This window comes from Panthera leo, chromosome D3, assembly GCF_018350215.1.
Source record: "Panthera leo isolate Ple1 chromosome D3, P.leo_Ple1_pat1.1, whole genome shotgun sequence".
NCBI lineage: Eukaryota > Metazoa > Chordata > Mammalia > Carnivora > Felidae > Panthera > Panthera leo.
In genome coordinates, this window is record NC_056690.1 from 40891556 (window position 1) to 40911642 (window position 20087).

A 20087-nucleotide genomic window follows, 5' to 3' on the forward strand; every position below is an offset into this window, starting at 1 on the left:
CTTTTCTAAACTTCAGCTGTCATAAAAAAAGCAGGAATAACATCTGCCCTATCTACCTTGTGAGCTGTGAGGATCAGATGATAAATGTGAAAGCTCTCATGAAGTGCAGAGCACTATACTAGACCATGACAGTGAAACTGCTCACTCATTTTAAAGAGGATGGAAAGGATGCCCAGAAAAATTAAGCGGCGGCAAGTATTACATGGTATGTAAGTGCATTGATTTCTAGCAGATAAAATACCGAAACAACACTTTCAAGAGAGGGAGAGGTGTTGAACAAAATTGGGAAAACCTAGTTTGTTTTTTTTTTAAGGTTTTTTTCTCTATTACATTGTCTGGCTTTGAGGATTTTAAATGAACTCCATAGCAGCCTTGTCTGTTCTTCAGTCCTTGCCTATAGTCTATAGTTTATATACTACATGAACTGCCTTCAAACATAGTATTGCTTAAAATCTGTTTTGTAACTGGATACTTTCCTGAAATTCTGTTCAAATCAATTTCTGCAAGTTATTTTAAATTTCAGTGACTACAAAATTATGTTAGAATGTAATGGACATGTCTTGACCTTTTAAGCATTTGGGGCTTTTTGCAGACAGCACAGGGGGGCTGCAGGACTATAAACTCTGGAGTTAGGCACCCAGGTTGGAATCCCACCTCTCACTTACCACAAGTGACTCTGATCAATCACTCAACTATGCAGAACTCAGTTCCCTCACCTGAAATACAGCACTAATAAAAATCTATCTCACAAGATTGTCGGGAAGTCAGTGAAAATCATCTGTGTGCAGTGATTCACACATAGCAAATGTTAGTAATAACTATTCATCAGAATCTTCTTAGGCTCTAAGATCCATAAACTGTTCAATGTTTCCTCAGATATATTCTATATTTATCATTCAATAAACATCTACCTTACTAAAAAGCATTAAAAACACAAAGGTATGAGTTTTTACTGAATAATGATGTTAACTTGTACTTAAAAGCTCTGAAGGGGCACCTGGGAGGCTCAGTCACTTGGGAGGCTGACTTCGGCTCACGTCATGATCTCGCAGTTTGAGTTGGAGCCCCACGTCGGGCTCTGTGCTGACAGCTCAGAGACTGGAGCCCGATTCGGACTCTGTGTCTCCCTCTCTCTCTGACCCTCCCCCGCTCACACTCTGTGTCTCTCTCTATCTCAAAAATAAATAGACATTAAAAAAAAATTTTTTTTTTTAAGTTCTGAAGAACATTGTCCCACATAACTGAAAAATCAGCTTTACCATGAAATTTGAAATCTGTGAACTTGAAAATCTGAAAAAAAAAAAAAAAAAAAAAAAAAAAAGACTGCCCCAACTACTTTCCATTATATTCCATTTGAGTCACCATAATCTTTATTTCAAAATAGTGTTTTATTATATAAAAATGTAAAAATCCAGCAAAACCAGAAATACCGGATATATTTTCCTGGGCTTTCACATTTGTTGATTTTTATTCGCAATCTCTTTTTCAGAACAATTTACAACCTCAACCCCATTTGCAGTCTGATTATACAAGTGCTAAATGGCAGAAAGGTCTAGAATAAATACATCAAAAAAAGAGGCAAAGCCGTGAAACTAAGTTGCATGCAACAGGTCTATGCGGGTGGGGGACAGTGTCTAGGAGATAAAACAGAGGAAGACAAAGCAATTGGAAGGTTTTAGCTGAAGTTCTTTCAATCATCTTTGTCTTTTGCTCCATGTTTAAGGATGCGTGTGAACTCGATGTAATTGAAATTCCCCTTTTTGTCGATAGGCGCTTCTCTGTACAGCTCGTCCACCTCCTCATCCGTAAACCGGTCTCCCATTGTTGTCAGCAGCTCTCTCAGGTAGTCTTCCTGGATGGTGCCTGGAAGGCAGTAGAAACGGGAGTCACAAACACTTCCTGGCACTGAATGGTTCATTTCTAAGCTACGTCAGTGTTAGAAAATATTTCAGAATATCCACGTTTATGTGAACAAAAGAAACTAGCGAACTAAGGCAATATGTAACTACATCATCTTTGAGAGTTCTTTCATTTTAAAGACTCAGTTTATAGGTTATAATGCTTACACAATTAATTTGAAGCAAGTGTTTTTCTCTAGGGGAGGAAAACAAAAACCCTCTGTATTTCAGAGATGTAAAGGAAAACAAAAAGGCAGTTGCCCAGAAAAATGGACAGTACCGGCCAAGACCAAATGTGCCAGAGGGGTAGTGTGGTTATGACAAGTCTGGAGACGAAAGCAGGAAGGAGGTTGCAAGGTACATCTGAGGAAGTGTGTGGGTGGCTGAGGAGATGGTTAATGGAAAGCAAAGGGGAAAAGGAGAGGAGTAAGAAAATGTGAATAGCTAGGCTTTACGATTTAAAATGAGAGAGAAAAAAATATTTTAATTGTTCAAGTTAGTTCCCTATAATTTTTGGAGAGACTGACAGTCTCTTGAAAAGTAGTTTTTATTGTCTAAGAAATACTATTCAACAGACAATTCTCCATTTGGCTTTCAGGAAGCTCAGAACCAAATTCAAAGATTAACACCTCAAACCGGGAGCTTTATGACCCACATACCTGTGACCTACCCATTCTCGGTCATACTGTCCTACTATAAATGATAGTTGATTCATTTTTTTTTTAAAGTTATATTTTATTCAAAAAAAAAAGGGGGGGGGGGTTGCACCAGGGTGGCTCAGTCAGTTAAATGTCCGACTTCAGCTCAGGTCATGATTTTGTGGTTTGTGGGTTGAGCCCCATGTCGGGCTCTGTGCTAACAGTGCAGGGTCTACTTGGGATGCTCTCTCTCCCTCTCTCTCTGCCCCTGTCTCAACCGCACTCTTTCTCTGTCTCAAAATCAATAAACTTAAATAAATAAATAAATAGTTATATTTTACTCGGTTTTTTCATTTCCTAAGAAGTATTTCATATAGTTTGGAATGAGGGTGGGCATGAACAAAGAGCACTCACCAGTTGCTTCTTCATCAAAGCAAGCAAAAGCATTTCTGATGACATCTTCCGGATCTGTGCCGTTTAACTTCTCACCAAACATCGTAAGGAACATGGTGAAATTTATGGGCCCCGGAGCCTCATTCATCATGGCATCAAGGTATGCATCAGTTGGATTCTTCCCTGTAAGATTGTACATTTTAACATTAAAGGACAAAGAACTCATTTCAACACATAATTATTTGTTATTGTTATGCTCCCAGCATATTTTTAAGTTACATCATCATCACATGAAACTATTTTTTTCAATTAACTTGCAATAAGGACATTTTAAAAAGACAAATTTTTGACAATGTAAAAAAATCTTTGATACATCATTATAAAAATGTATTGTGGGCTTAGGTTGCATGTTTTTCATTCATTGATACTTTCTGCAACTTTTCCTTCACTATTTTTCATCAAAAACAAGCACCAGAGGGGCACCTGGGTGGCTCAGTTAGGCATTGGACTTCTGATTCCAACTCAGGTCAAGATCTTACAGTGGTAAGATTGAGCCCTGCATCAGGCTCTCCACTAGACGTGGCACCTGCTTGGGATTCTCTCTTTCTCCCTCTCCCTCTGCCCCTCTGTTGCTTACATGCTAGCACCCTTTCTAAAAACAAACAAACAAACAAACAAACAAAAAAAGAAAAACAAGCACCTGAACCCATGAACCAGGCAATGCCACAGTTTTACATCTTGAATGTTGATAATGTTAAAGGTCCATCAGGGCATTTCAATGCAAGTTGATTAAAAATTTGAAATAATTCATATTTCTTTTTTTAAATGTTTTTGAGAGAGAGGCAGGGAGGACGGGGGACAGAGGATCTGAAGCGGGCTCAGTGCTGACAGCAGAGAGCCCGATGTGGGGCTTGAACTCATAAACTATGAGATCACGACCTGAACTGAAGTCAGATGCTTACCCGAGTGAGCCACCAAGGCGTCTTGAAATATTCATATTTCCAATTGTGGCACAGTTGCCCATGAATTAGTATTTTCAAAAATTTTATTTATAAGTTGGTCATTTAAGCTAAAACTACTAGGTTGGCTTAGAATCCTGAGCTCATTTTGAACAATAGTATCTATTACTCAGTGGCCAGACATATATGCAAATGCTGTTTACTCATATGGCAGAACTAGTTTAGTATTGCTCATAATGGGAAATCTTAATCTCGGTTCCAACTAACAATGCTTCTCCCTATGGAGGGAGATTCCCCTGACCCTTCCTTTGAAGTTAGGAGAAAGTCCACGGGAAGGGCCAGTCGGGAAGGGCCAGTCACGGTAGGAATAACAAAGGGCTCCTCTTTGTCCAGGCATTTGTGAGGCCCCCCCATGGTATAGGAAAAGTAGCTGTGAAAGAAGGAAGCATCTAGAATTGTGGGTTTGAATCCCAGTTCTGCCACTAGCTTTGTTACTTGAGAAAAGGAAGCAGTTGTCTAGGGTTTATTTTTTTGATCAGTGAAATGGACTGGTTAAACTTGGTTTCTGAAAAGTCCCTCCCAACACTGTTTGTAATGATTCTCTATGAAAAGAATATCTTAAGTTAGATGTTCATATCTAAGGAGAATATTATACCTAACTAAGTGCTAACAATCAAATCTAGAACTGTGGTTCATACGTAGTTTTCATCCTGGGAGTTTGGGCGAAATATGAATGCCAAGTTGGCATCTGTCTTACTATAGATTACTTGTCTCACTCATTACACCTATTCAACATACCAATACAAAAATTAGCCCAAAATTAATTTTAAGATTCACTGAGTAAGTGAAAGGAGCTAAAAAGATCTACTTTTCTACCTTCAAGTTTAATTCAACTCTCTTGCCCCAATTTTTTGGGAAAAAGTCTAACCCAAAGGTGTCAAGAGAACATGGGTACAGGAAAGACACGGGGATTAAAAATGAATTGGTTTAGGCTAAGCACCTATGAACCCATTCAAGGCATCCAATATAATTTGTTGATCTGAAAGATAAATAAATACGTATCTTTAAAGGCATGGGGCTCCCCAAAATGGAAGGCCCTAAAGTCAGCCTCTTACTCTACCATCCCTCACTCATCCAACAAAGATTAACTGAGCATCTATTATGAGAGGGCACAGGTTTGAGTGTTCAATCTTTGTAATACAACTAAGTCCTTCAATTTTCTTCTGTGGCCTTCTTCCCTAGTGGCGCACCCAAAAAGCATACACTTAGCTATTTTGAGTGTGAAAAGCACTGGGATCCAAACTACCTCCAAGGCAACAACTTAGTTCAGTATCCTGATTCTACTCTCACTCTGCCTAAAGAAAATGTTGCAAAATGTTAACTATTGGTGCATCTAGGTAAAGGGTGTATGCATGTTCATTACACTGTTCTTTCAACTTTTTGCAGGCTTAAAAATTTTCAAAATAGGGACTCCTGGCTAGCTCAGTCAAAAGAGCATTGCAACTTCATTTTGTTTTTTTTTTTTTTTGAGCATGTACCTCTTGATCTTGTCATCATGAGTTCAGGCCCCACGTTGGGCATACAGATTACTTAAAAATAAAATCTTAAAAAGTATTTTTTTCAAAATAATATATCAGAAAAAAAAATAAAATAGAGGAACAAAATTATGTTGTGTTACTAAGAGGGAAAAAAATAACACCCTCATTTTTTGCCCTGTGGCCCCTGTTCTGGCTAACAGTCAAGCATAAGAAAACTCCAGAGTGCAGACAGAGCCTAACTGTAGGCTATCTGTGACCTGCACTCCCTTCCCTGCCCAGTCTATAGAGAACTCCTAGGTTTGCCATTTCCAACTATAAAGTCACTGCTGACTTGGGATAGAACATGGAAGACCTTCCCTCCCATCTTTCTTTTTAAGATCACAACAAACAACAAAATCATACAAGGAATAATAAATTAACACCCATAAAACCAAGTAAGGTGCCCGGACAACCAGAGGGCAGTTTATGTTTGCTTTAAATCTTGTTATTTTTACATTTTATTTTCTTCAATTATAAAAAAGTTATAAATAAAATCCTCTTATGACTTGCCAATCCCAACATGGCACTTCCCACCCAGACATCTCTCAATAAGCCTTTGAGGAATACTTACTCATGATGCAAAAAATAATTCAGAAAACACTGAATTATTATTTTGGGGAAGTGGGCATATTAAGGATATAAAAGTCTACCTAGAGAAGCAAGCATATCATGCAAATCTTCCTTGTCAATGAAACCATCTCTGTTCTGATCAATCATGTTGAAGGCCTCTTTGAATTCCTGAATCTGTGACTGGTCAAACATGGCGAACACGTTGGATGTTGCGCGCTGGGGACGCTTCTTGGTGGTCTTGGTCTTTGCCTTTTTGCTCGACATGGTGGCTATTTAATTCTAGAGTTAAAAAGAAGAAACAAAGCAAAGGAGAATGCATAAAACATAAAAAAGAACCTGTAACACCTAGAAGTTAGCAAGTAAAAATATCTTTTAAAAAGAATATTGGGGCGCCTGGGTGGCGCAGTCGGTTAAGCGTCCGACTTCAGCCAGGTCACGATCTCGCGGTCTGTGAGTTCGAGCCCCGCGTCAGGCTCTGGGCTGATGGCTCGGAGCCTGGAGCCTGTTTCCGATTCTGTGTCTCCCTCTCTCTCTGCCCCTCCCCCGTTCATGCTCTGTCTCTCTCTGTCCCAAAAATAAATTAAAAACATTGAAAAAAAAAATTAAAAAAAAAAAAAAAGAATATTTATTTTGAGGGAGAGTGACGGTGGGGTGGGGAGGGGAAAGAGCATGGGGGGGAGGGAGGGAGGGAAGGAGGGAGGGAGGGAGGGAGGGAGGGAGGGAGGGAGAGAGAGAGAGAGAGAGAGAGAGAGAGAGAGAGACACTCCCAAGTGGGCTCTGTGCTGATGTAAGGTTTGACCCCACAAACCATGAAATCATGACCTGAGCAGAAATCAAGAGTCAGATGCTTAACCAACTGAGCCACCCAGGCATCCCAGTGAGTAAAAATAGGTTACTGTAGAATTATTACTTCAATTGGGTAGGAATACATATACATTTAAGCTTTATTTCCAATGTGACAGTTAAATGGCTAGGAAAAAAGCAGTTTTGAAAATTTTAAGAAACAGAAATCATTATATAGGTTGTCCCCAAATTCCATGAAACCCATTTTTATTGAGTGGAAATTAGTTTAAAAATACATACCAATAGCCAGCATTTACTGAGTAGCTTACTATGTGCCAAGCACCGTTAAGAGGGTTTGGGGCTCTCCTAAAGAGAAATGCTCCAAAGCTGACATTTTACTTTTTACAAGGATTGTCCCATTGAATCCTCATAACAATCCTATACAATAGGCACTCTTCTTTTTACTCCATTTTATTACCAATATTGCATAAGCTCTCTGAATCTTGGTTTTTCAAAACAGTGTGGAAACCAGGGAAGCTCACTCGATCTTCAGTTTTACAGCAAAACACAGCCTCTAGTTCAGTGCAAGTGAGACTTAAATGAGAGGACATTTGTAGAGACTAGTATAGTCACTGTATGGTACATGTTCAAAGGCTCTCATCTTTAAAAAATTATCAAAAGCTACTCTTTTTTCATTACTTTTTAAAAGTCATCTCTATGCCCAACACAAGGCTCGAACTCAGGACCCTAAGATCAAGAGTCACATGCTCTATTGACTGAGCCAGCCAGGCATCCCAAAACCTATGACTCAATCTTGCATCCCTTCCTTTGACATTTCCCCTTTCCTTTGACAAAACTTTTAGAATACCAGTGTAATACTCAACTATTTTCATTTTCTCATCTTTTCAATCACTCCTCAATTCTCTGTAATATGGCTTTGGTGGCAGCCTCCAACACTCTATTGAAAGCCATCAATAATTTAAAGTCATTTTTTTTTTTTTATGTTTGTTTATTTTTGACAGAGAGAGGCAGAGCATGAGTGGGGGAGGGGCAGAGAGAGAGGGAGACACAGAATCTGAAGCAGGCTCCAGGCTCTGAGCTCTCAGCACAGAGCCCAATGCGGGGCTCAAGTTCATGACCTGTGCTGAAGTCGGACGTTTAGCTGACTGAGCCACCCAAGCACCCCATAAATGTCAAATATTAATAAACATTTCATTCCATTTTTTATTTGCAGTTTCAAATAATGTAGATAAACGCAACACAAAAATACTATCAGCTTTGGGATTAGAAAGTCCTGAGTTCAAATCTCAGCTCCACCATTACTAGTTACATATTATCTTGGAAAACCCAGAGGCACCAGAGCCATTTTTCAATCCAATGTCTTATTCCATCTTCACAATTGCCCTATGAGATAGGTATTACTTAGGTTAAAATATAAAATCAATGGCCCTGTGTAGTAAACAATTTTGCTCAATGAGAGTCTTGGCCTTTTCCCTCTGCTCCTGGGAGGTAATCTCTAAGCCTGTGGAATGTCCTGCTGATATCAGGGTCTTGGGTCATATCAGACAGCCTAATAATGTAATTTATTGTGAGGGCTTTGGATCATGTGTTATCAGTCTGACCACTCAAGGGGCTGGAGACTGAGGTCAGCCACAGAGCAGCTGACAGCATTTATGTGATAGAGCCCCAGTAAAAACTATGGATATCAGAGATCAAGTAAGCCTTCCTAGTTGGCAATACACCATGCATATTGTCACATCTTATTGCCAGGAGGGGTCAACACTGTCCAAGGAAGAGGACAACTGGGGGCTCTGCATTTGGAATGCTCCTGGACTATGCAACATACATCTCTTCCCTTGGCTGATTTCAATCTGAACCCTTTTACTGTAATAAACCATAACTAACGGTATAACAGCTTTTAATGAGTTCTGTGAATCCTAGCAAAATTATCAAAACTAAGGGTTGTCTTGGGGACCCAAACTTGCAACCGGTGTCAGAAATGAGGGTGGTCTTGGGGACTGTTCTCTAATTCTGTAGCCCCATAGTGTGAAAGCAGATGACTAGATGGGACAATGGCTGACCAAGGCAATTTTGGACCTGGGTCTCTAGGACTTTTAGTCTTAGACTTAATTTTTTTGGTACTGTTTTTAAGATTGTAATCTCTACACTCAATGTGGGGCTTGAATTCACAACCCTGAGATCAAGAGTTGCATGCTCGAGTCTTGGACTTTTAATCTACATTGTTTACTTTTCTATTTTCAATTCAAAAAAATACACCACTGGGTATTCTAAAGCTTGGCTTAGTGGTGCAGGTTGAAGTACATCAGCCTTAGAGTTTCTCATTCTAACATTCCAACTCCTTCCCTACCCCACATACTTGTCCTGAATAAATGTTAATTTTCTCTTCTGTCCTATAACTTAGCTTATTTCAGCTTAGTTATATTGAAGGTTAGAGACAGAATGTGGTCCACCAGCAAGGCACTTGACTATGCTTTAATTCTTCTTCCCATTCCAAAACTGTTGGATCAAAATTTTTTCATGCTAAAAATCCCAAGATTCTATTTCTTCAAGTCATAATATGTACATAAGACAGTAAATAGGAAGGCAAGAATTAGTTCTCTCAGTATCCACAAATTATGTTTGTAAGTCACTGAGAAAAAACTCCCAAAGAGTAAATTTTTATTTAAAAAAAAAATTGGTTGTGTCATGCTAACCTTACAGCTACCCAAAATATTTAAACATTTCTGAAGCTTATTTGGAGTTCAGGAAGCTGCTGCCAAGATGAGATTAAACACGCAAAATTTTTTTATTAGGGGAAATGCCTGTGAGAGAGAATGGGGAAGTAACCAACAAGGCTGGAAAAGCCCTTAGATGGTGAGCCAAGTCTGACCCCTAGAGTGAAGGAAACAGGGAAGGAAAGCGAAAGACAAGAGCAATTCACTAAATGACCCTAATCAAAATATGTTACAGAGCAGATAATAGGCTCAATATAACACCACAATTTCTTTTAAAAGTGTTTTTTTTTGTTGTTGTTGTTCCTGGGGCGCCTGGGTGGTTCAGTCAGTTAAGCATCCGACTTTGGCTCGGGTCATTATCTCACGGTTCGTGGGTTCAAGCCCCACATCACGCTCTGTGCTAACAGCTCAGAGCCTGGAGCCTGCTTCAGATTCTGTGTCTCCCTCTCTCTCTGCCTCTCTCTCAAAAATAAACATTAAAAATAAAAAAATTTTTCATTACTTCATGTTAAAATAGTACACATTTTAAATAGTACACATTTATACACATATAAGGTACCTATAGACACTACACACATACGCACATAAAATATGAGCTGATAATAGAATATCAGCTGAAGAGTGAAGCCAAGTTGTAGCAAAACAATCAGTCTCAAAAGAACTCTACCCCCAAAAGAAACTACCATCCTCTTTCTCCTTTTCTTCTGAGATAAGTATCTTGGCTTTCTCTACTTTCTCACTTCCCACTCACTCTCAACCCACCATAATCTGGCTTTTCTCCCCTCTACTGCAACTGCTTTCAAACTGCCAAATCCCTCTTGGCCTTGGTGAACAGTAACAGTAGAAATGAACTGTCCAAAATGGAAAGAGAATGCAAGGTTCCCAACCTTGTATACCTTCCACTCCTGATGAAGTAACATGGGGCAAGCTGAGGGCAAAGTGCAGGCCAACAGCTCCCCCCCGCCCCCCACCCAGGTGGGACATGTATGATACTCCTTGGACACTCCAGGCTACCCAAAACCAGGAAAGGACAAAAAACCCAAAAATAAACAAACAAAAAACACCCAAATGGTTAAACTGATAAGAGTCCCCACCAGTTTACCAGAAAAAGGCAATCCCATCATAGCCTGAAGTCCAGGAACTCCCTGTGACTTAATGTTAATGCTTTGCTAGAGGGAAAAACCACCTTAGGTTGACATTAAATAATAGCTAGGCCTCCAGTAAGTCTTTAGTATGTGAAAGTCTCTTTGGAACTCCCTCTACCCCAACTCCATAAACCCATAACCCCCCACACTTACAATGCACAGGCCCTGTCCCCATGCCTTAATAAAATCACCTTTTTGCACCAAAGACTTCAAGAATTTTTTCTTGTCCATTGGCTCCGGACCTCACAAACCCCACTCCAAAACCTCATCACTCTCAGGAGGGAAACTCCTACACTGGAGAGGTTCGTTTACGTTAAATACTTGGTTGACTTGGTGATACCAACTTACTCTTCTCTCAGTTCTATTTCTATGATTGGTCCTCTTCCATTTTCTTGTTAGGCTCTTATCTTCTCCACTCACCTAGGTATTCATGTTTCCCAATATTCTAGCAGTCCATGGCTTATTAAAATTCTTTCCATTCTGCTTTCCTTGGATGATCTCATCAACTCTCACTGGTCTGACAACATTCAATGGCTCCCAAATCTGTATCACCAGGCCTGACCTTTCCCTTGGCTACAGACTCCAACGTCCAACTGCTTATGAAAGGCACTCATTTGGACATCCCACAGACACTCATAATCAATGTGTTGAAAAGTGAATTCATTATCTTCCCACTTCTAAATTGTCTTAGTTTTCTGTCATTTACCTACTCACCAAGCCAAAAACTTAGGAGTCATCCCTAACTCATCCCTCTTCCTGATGAATCAAGCCCTACCTCTTAAATTATTTCTCAGATTTGGTCATCTTCCTCTTTCCTCTCCCACCACCCTAAACTGGGCCTTCATTATCTCTGTGTAGAATATTTCTATGTTGGGGTGCCTGGGTGGCTTAGTCAGTTAAGCGTCCGACTCTTGGTTTCAGCTCAGGTCATGATATTGGTTGCGTGAGTTCTAGCCCCATGTCGGGCTCTGCTGGTAGTGCGGAGCTTTCTTGGGATTCTCTCTCTGCCCCTCCCCAACTCATGCTGTCTCTGCCTCTGTCAAATAAATAAACTTAAAAATATATATATTTCTATGGCCAACTAACCTATCTTCTTGCTTCTTCATCCCTCTAAACTGCCCTTTAAATTCCAGCCAGTGGTGTCTAACACATGAATATGAATATGACCTTATCTTTCCCTTAAAAATCTTTGGCTGTCCTCTGCATACAGTATAGAATACAAGTTCTTAAGCATGGTACACAAGGTCCTCCTTTGCATACTCTAGAATGACCTCTCCAGCCTTATCTCTAGCCATTCTCTGCTTTGTACTTTTCCTTCAGTAACACCAAACTGCTTGTATGTGTCCATGGCACCACACAGTTTGTTACCTTATATATTTTTGTTCTTGCTACTTTTCCAGCCCCAAATGCTTTAAGACCAAGGAGAAAATTAAAGGTCTACTCAACTTATGGCTCCATTCCATTTATTGAGTGACTCATATGCTAGGCACATTATGTGCATTAAACTTAACACGCCTGCTTCACAAATGTAGAAACTGAAGATCAAAGCAATTAAATAACTTTCCCAAGGTCACCTAGTGGCAGACCTGGGAGCCAAGCCCCATTTATTGAAGGCTATTTCTAACTTTGTATTTTTCACTTTGTACTAAATATTCTTTTAGATATTTTTAATTTACCAATTTTTTTTTAAGTTTATTTATTTATTTGAGAGAGGGAGAGTAAGAACCCCAAGCAGGCTCCATGCTCTGCCTGACACAGAACCTGATTTCACCATAGTGAGATCACCAGCTGGGCAGATACCAAGAGTCAGATGCTTAAGTGACTGAGACACCCAGGTGCCCCTTGAACTTACCACAAAATATAAAAAACTTTCAGTATGACCAATGCAATCTAACACTGATTTCTGAGCAGTGACTTTCCTCTGAATTCAAATCCTTGAGTTTTCCAATAAATTCAGACGATACTGGAGAAACCAATGTACAGGACAGAATTGCACAGTGAAATGGGAACTGCAATGTAGGTTTAAACAAGTGACAATATTTCCTGTCAGTCATGGTCTTGGTTTGACATCATAGGTAAGGCTTGAAACCTTTATCTAGGACTGTCAAGTTAATGTTCAACTTATAAATGTTAAGCAGGAAACAACAACCAAACTCCACTCTTAAACTGTAATTACAAAAAAAGAAAAAAGCAAAAAAACCCTCATATAAACCAGCATGTAATTTAATGAAGAACCATCAACAGCAGTAAATACTTCTCACTTCCTCTTTAAATATGTCATTATTTTTGTAAATTTCTCATATAGAGTGAACTAAAGGTGTATATAGTGTTCACAGAACTTATAAGGGTTGGGATATAGGAACACCGGTATATGTGGCTGTGGTGTCAACATATTTCGATAATGATCTAAATGTCTGCAAAATCACCTGCGATACTGTTGTGTAAATCAAAACTTGGGCATGATAATCACTACTAATAAGCAGAAATTGCTTGTGAACTTTATCCAGCCTATATGACTTGATTGGCTTTTATGAAGCATATTCTGTCAGCTACCTAGGACTTCCTTGACATTCCTTTAAGGGTTCCTTCTTTATATCTTAAGTCAGTTAGGGGCTGTCGCCATATGACAAGTAAATCTGTCTCTCACAACAGTTAACCTTCTGGTTTCAATATTGGCTGCTGGAAGTTTAAAAAAAACTGATGCCTAAGTCCTAGTCTGGTCTAACTGAAACTGAATGATGATGGGTGGTGCCCAGGAATTTGTAATTTATTTTATTTTTATTATTTTTTTTTTTTTAATTTTTTTTTTATTTATTTTTGGGACAGAGAGAGACAGAGCATGAGCGGGGGAGGGGCAGAGAGAGAGGGAAACACACAGAATTGGAAACAGGCTCCAGGCTCCGAGCCATCAGCCCAGAGCCTGACGCGGGGCTCGAACTCACAGACCGCGAGATCGTGACCTGGCTGAAGTCGGACGCTTAACCGACTGCGCCACCCAGGCGCCCCAGGAATTTGTAATTTAAAAAAATGCATCAGGTGATTCCATTCAGGAGGGTTGAGAACCAATGAGTTAACCATTTACAAGGCACTGGTTATTTACGCATCGAGTTTCTTTTAGTTCTTTTAAAACTTAGTCATGTTTTAATGGAGATGCTAGAGAGCTGGACACTAATTCTAGTTCTGTCATTCACAAGTTAGTTACATGACCTTTGGTCATTTTAGCTTTCCTGGGCCTCACTTTCCTCATCTATAAAATAAAATAAGTAGATCAGAAGTCACAAACTGGCAGCTGCCAAACTATATGCAGTCCGCAGGGAGGTTCACTTACTTCTCCCAGGGATGACCTTTTTAAGTGCCTTCTTCAGTAACTGAGTTAGCTTGCCAACACTGTAAAAAACTTAAGTTTACTTTAATGAAAACAACTTTCAGATGTCTTGAAAAACTGTATGATAAAGAATCAATTGACCAGCATTCATAAGTTCCTGTAGATAATGAGTATTCAGTGAGGAATCCCCACTACTCCCTACATCTTCCTGTCACAGTTGGTATTTGTTTATGTGATGGCCTGGCCTCTGAGAACATCTGAACTTGTTCCTTGGCTACGGTGGTAGCCAAACTTCAAGATGGGCCTCCACATTTCTCATGCCCTTGCACAGTCCCCACCAACAGTGGAAAGGGTTGACCTGTGAAAAGAGGTAAAATAATTTTCCTTCCACCCTTTTGAGTTCCTGGCTGCCACTTCTGTAATTACATATTCACAAGAAAACAGTTTACTAACATGTGTAACAGCGGAGATACCAGGGAAAAGCCAACTCAGAAAGGTAGCTTAGAACTCAGTCTAAAAAAAAATTTTTTTTAAATGAAAATAACTCAGCTTAAATATCATCTTCAGCTGAAGACAAAGAAGACAGGTGTGTGTGAGGGGAAGAGGCTAGTGACGGAAGGTTACCAGGAAAAGCAAGCAAACAGGGTAAGGCTTGTTAGGTAGATTTAATCAGGGCTTTCTCTGCTGATAAGAGGCTAACGTTGTCTCCTGAGAATAACCTTTGTCCTTCCTGGTAGACAGGGGAGGAAGGACACCTATGCAAATTTATGCCCTGCTTTTAGGTAAATAGGAGGACAGAGAGCTTTTCTTGTGTCTGGTTCTTCAGCTGCCAATACCAACTTACCAGCCATATGAGTCAGCCATCTTGGAGACTGGTCTTCCTTCAGATGACTGCAAACCTGGCTGACATCTGGATTGCAACCTTATGAGACTCAGAACCACTAGCTCAGCTGCCTTGGAATACCAGATCCTCAGAAACTATTGCTTTTTTAAGGTGCTGAGTTTGAGATAATTTGTTATATAGTACTAGAAAACTAAAAAAAGCCACTGTGTTTCCTTGACCTCTTTAATATTAAAATAGGACAATGGCTTTATTTCAGAATTATGGCCATAGTCAAGTTTACATTGGATACAGAACTTTCTATTCCTGGTTAGAAAATTTTAATTCCTTCTATTCAATTTCTCCAAGTTCTGTGGGTTCCTTTTTTTTTTTTTTTTTTTTTTTAAGGGATCTCTATACCCAACGCGGGGCTCGAACCTACAACCCTGAGATCAAGAGTCACATGCTCTACCAAGCCAACCAGGCACTAACTTTTGGCATTTAAAAAATATTTCTCTAGTAATTTAACCATTCCATCTAGATTTTTAAATGTTAGCTCACAATTACTCATAATACTATTTACTTTAAGTTTATTTAAAAAATTTTTTTTTAATGTTTATTTACTTTTGGGAGAGAGAGACAGAGACAGAGCATGAGCACGGGAGGGGCAGACAGAGGGAGATACAGAACTGGAAGCAGGCTTCAGGCTCCTCACTGTCAACAGAGCCTGATGTGGGGCTTGAACTCATGAACTGTGAGATCATGACCTGAGCTGAAGTCGGAGGCCCAACCGACTGAGCCACTCAGGCACCCTGGAAGTTTCTTTATTTTTAAGTAATCGCTATCCCCAACGTGGGGCTTGAGCTCATGACCCAAGATCAAGAGTCGCATGCTCTGACTGGGCCAGCCAGGCACCCCTTCTATGGGTTCCTCTTTTAACTTCAATAGAATCACCACTTCCTCAACATTCCCATCAACACTATCCTGTTCTTCTGATTCCTATGCTGTTTTGCTAGTTCTTGTTTCCTAATTGGAGTTTCATGAAAAGCTCTATCTTTGAACTATTGTGCTTTTCTCAGGTACTGGTCAAAAAAACCAAAATGAGGTAATTGGGGGGACACCTGGGCGGCTCAGTGGGTTAAGCATCTGACCCCTGATCTCAGTTCAGGTCTTGATCTCAAGGTTGTTTGGGCTCTGGGCTGGGCGTGAAGCCTACTTTACAAAAAGAAAAAAAAAAGGAGGTAACTGGGGAGGAAGGAGAAGATGGTTTGGTGAGCAAAAGGATGATGAAGAGTTCAAGTTTTAGCCAAGCTACAGTAGAATGGTAGTGGAGACGCTTAGGGTCAGGATACTTAGGGGGTCTCCTTTTAGCCAGACCAATTTGTAAGCAGAGGCAGAAGGTGAGACCTGACAGTAAATGCAGAAGACCAGAGAGCAGTTCTGCTAAAAGCTAAAGTCATTTCCAATTCAATTCTCATGCTCACCAAGGTCTAACAGAATCTTTAGAAATTTCTCATGGATTCCCATGGTCATTATTGTAGTCAAGACTAATGTTGGTGCTAATTAGGAGGATCAAATGACTGGATACATGAGCAATGGTCTGAAAACAGTAATCATAAGGGGGAATTTAGTATATAATCAAGCTAGAATAGTCCACAAAATTAAGCTCATATACTTAATGACATATCATTGTTTTTATGCTACATATTTAGGCAAATATGTAATCAGTTCTATAAATTATTATATGTATTTTTTTAAAGAGCCAAACACAATTTTTACAGCTTTCTTCTTAGTACCAGCTAAACTTTCCCCATAGCATACATATTTTAGTATTTACCACATATGTTATAATGCTGTCATTTTTTAATTATGGGTTTTATGATCACCCCAGTTGGCAGTAAACATTCCATCCCCTGAACACCCATATCATTTTGTTTTATTGCAGTGAAATGTATATATGGTGAAATGCACAGATCTTAAAAATGAGTTTTTGTAAATGTGAACATTTATCTAACCACCATCCCAATCAAGTTATAAATGTTAACATCACTCCAGAAAGTTCCTTCCAAGTCAATGACTTCTCCCAGAGGCAACCATTGCTCAGATTTCTATACACCAGAAATTTATTAATTTAACCATAAATTCGTTCTGTCTTTGAAATTCTTATAAATGGAACTATACAGTGTATATTCTATATGCCTCACTTCTCTCACTCAATACATTTTTGAGATTCATCTATCTTGTTGCATTTATCTGTGACTTACTCTTTTTTTACTGCCCAGTAATATTTTCTTGCCATGCCATTCACCTATACATTTTTATGGCATTTAGCCTTTTTTACCTTGGATTGTGTGGTATAGTAGACTGCCTTACACTTGGCATGTGCTCCATAAATATTTGTAAAGCAAATACATACATATGCTTCCTATCACAACAGAATTACATATACATATATTCATTATAAAGTAGATCCTGGATCTTACTCCTAAAATAAATCTTTTCTCTATGATTTACCCATGGTTCAGCATAAACTCCACTGGACTTTTCCTCAAGAGATCCTCAACAAAACTTACCAGTTACCCCCTTGTTCCACGCCTGGAAGAAACAATGCTAATAACAGACAATAATTGAGTGCTAAGTATGTGCTAGGCACTGGTCTAAGCATTTCACATGTATTAACATATTTAATCCTCACAACTTATGATATCAGCGCTATTATCTCCACTTCTCAGAAGAGAGAATTAGGGCAAAGAGAATAAACAATTTGTGCCTGCAGCCACACAGCTAGAAAATGGTAGAGTTTATTTTAAAGTTTATTTATTTTGAGAGAGAGAGAGAGAGAGAGACAGAGAGAGTGCAAGTGGGGGAGAGGCAGTGAGAGTGAGAGAGTGAGAGAGAGAGAGAGAGAGAGAGTGTCCCAAGCAGGCTCCAAGCTATCAGCGCAGAGCCTGACAGCAAGGCTCGAACTAAGGAACTGTGAGATCATGACGTGAGCCAAAATCAAGAGTCAGATGCCTGATTGAGCCACCCAAGCACCTGGAAAATGGTAGCGTTTAAATTCAGGATCTGTACTCAGGAAGTCTAGCTCCAGAGCTGTACCACTAGCCCGTTTCTCCTATATATAGACAGCTCAAATTCTCTATCATGAAAACATGGGTAGCTAGCTGGGGGTAACAAGCAATGCCACCACACAGCAAAGATGCAGAGTAAGGAAGATCCCAACGCTGCTGGCAATGAAAAGCATTCCTAGGTACTTGGTGTCTTTGAATCCTAGAAGAGAGGGACAATCAGCCCCCTTTATGGGCTCTAAGTCCTCTTATCTTTCCTAATCCCACAACCCTCACCTGGGGATCTGTCCTTCAGAAGTTTCAGTCTATCCTGTCGAAACTCAGTCTCATTAAAGCATAAACAAACATCAAGCCATCCAATATAGAAGCTGTTTCATTGAACAGTGCCTGAACAAACAAAAAACTGTGCACTTAGTTATGAGGCCCAGTGGGGTCCACCTAATGCTTACAAAGAAAATGAGAGGCACACGTGAGTCCTTCAAGTGACCTTGGGCAAATTATCTCACTTCTCTGGGTTTCAATTTCCTCAATTATAAAATGAAAGATAATCTGTAAGACAAGTCATCTATTTCACAAGGTAATCTTCAAGGTTCTTTTGAATTCTAAAATGCTATGATTCTTCTCTTACGAAAAGACCATTTCAAATCCATCTTAAACAAAGGCTGCCAAACTAATTTTCTAAGCACCCTTTCTTCTTATTACTCCCTTAGTACTGAATCCAAAATGACTGCCTAATGCCTCTTACATAATCTGTTATTTCTGGCCAAGTTTTCAAGACATCCATAAAAACGTCTCACTTACCTACCTATCTACCCTTATACCCACCTATTACTCATTATAGTTCTTGTTCCATTCAGGCTGGTCTCCCCACTGTCTCCTTTTCACCCAACACAATTCCCACCTTTTGAGATTTTCCTCTTGTTACCTCCTACCACAGATCCTGCCAGAAATACTTCAGTTCTACCTCCTAGGGCTGAATTTAAGGTCTTCAAGGAGGTTACGATTTTTTTCTTCAGGGAATCTTTCTTGACTTGTGATTTGTCCTTTTCTTCCATCAACACGCATGACCTGAATCTTTACAAGATGCAAGACACAGTGAGAGTTACAACTCCTATGGGCATCGTTCCATTTTAGCCTGTACCAACCATGCACTCCGGTACAGGTTCTCTTAAGTTTCCGTGGACACTTCACCTAAGGCAAAGACGCACGCACCACTAGACTCCTGCACCCACCAAAGCATCCAGCCCTGTGTGCGGCACAGAGCAGGTGCTGGCAGCGGGGCCGCGGGGAGGTCGGAGGCACCAGGTGTGTGAAGTCACCCCGGTGACGCAGGGCCGGTCTACGCGCTGCCCGGTACCCAGCCACCTCTTCCAGCAGGGCGTCTCCCTAGCCCGGCTTCATCCGCCCTGGCGCTGCCCGGCCTCTCAACGTTCAGGCCCAGGCCCGGCCACTGCCAGGGCCTCTTCATCAACCCTCTTCGCCCAGCCCAACAGGTTCCGAAGCCCCCGGTCCCCGGCGTCCGGGTCTATTGGGGCGGGGTCCCGGCGGCGGGCGCGAGGCTGGAAGGGAGGGGGGCGAAGGGGGAGGCCCGAGGGATGTCGCGCGCCGGAGCGAGCGCCACTCACCGCCGCCAGACACCAGAGCCCGGTCTGCCCTGCGCGAGACGACAAGCGACGGCGACGATCGCTGAGCTGTGGTGCTACAGTGGCGGCGCCCGGCACTTCCTGCCTCGAGAAGTGGACCGGAAAGCGCACCGGAAGGCGCGGCGAGATCCAACTCGGGACGGGGGGATGCAAGAGGGGTTCTCGCTCAGGACCGAGCGAAGTCCGCTGTGTCGGCCGAGGAGCGAGGCTGCGGCCGAAGAACACAGCCTGGGCTTTAGTTGTCTTCTGTGGCCTGTTGCATCGGCTGCTGCATCCCCTCCTGCGTGCGGCTGTAGCCCCGCGGCCCGCCCTCCTCCCCCGCCTTATGCGGCGGGTTCCCGCGGCCCTTCCGCATTCCTGGGCTGCAGGGCGCCGGCCCGGGCTTGGAATTTGACCCCGTGGGGTGGGGTGGGGTGGGGCGGGGCGCGGTTCCCCAGGATTTGGGGGGTCCCGGGTGCCGAAGGTCTCCCACCCTGGGCTCCCACAGTTGGCACATGAAAGTACAGCTCGCGTAGTTCCATATGAACTTGAAG

General features: G+C 41.1%; 1 protein-coding gene across 1 annotated transcript; it reads right to left on the minus strand.

Moving 5' to 3' along the window:
* Nucleotides 1–1369: 1369 nt before the first annotated feature.
* Nucleotides 1370–19645, minus strand: MYL12B (myosin light chain 12B). Its single transcript, XM_042911120.1, has 4 exons — nucleotides 19537–19645; nucleotides 6116–6314; nucleotides 2951–3112; nucleotides 1370–1863 (listed from the first exon to the last, which is right to left on the minus strand). The coding sequence occupies exons 2-4, from the start codon at nucleotides 6297–6299 to the stop codon at nucleotides 1691–1693; spliced, it is 519 nt and encodes a 172-aa protein (XP_042767054.1). The 5' UTR covers nucleotides 6300–6314; nucleotides 19537–19645; the 3' UTR covers nucleotides 1370–1690.
* Nucleotides 19646–20087: the final 442 nt, after the last annotated feature.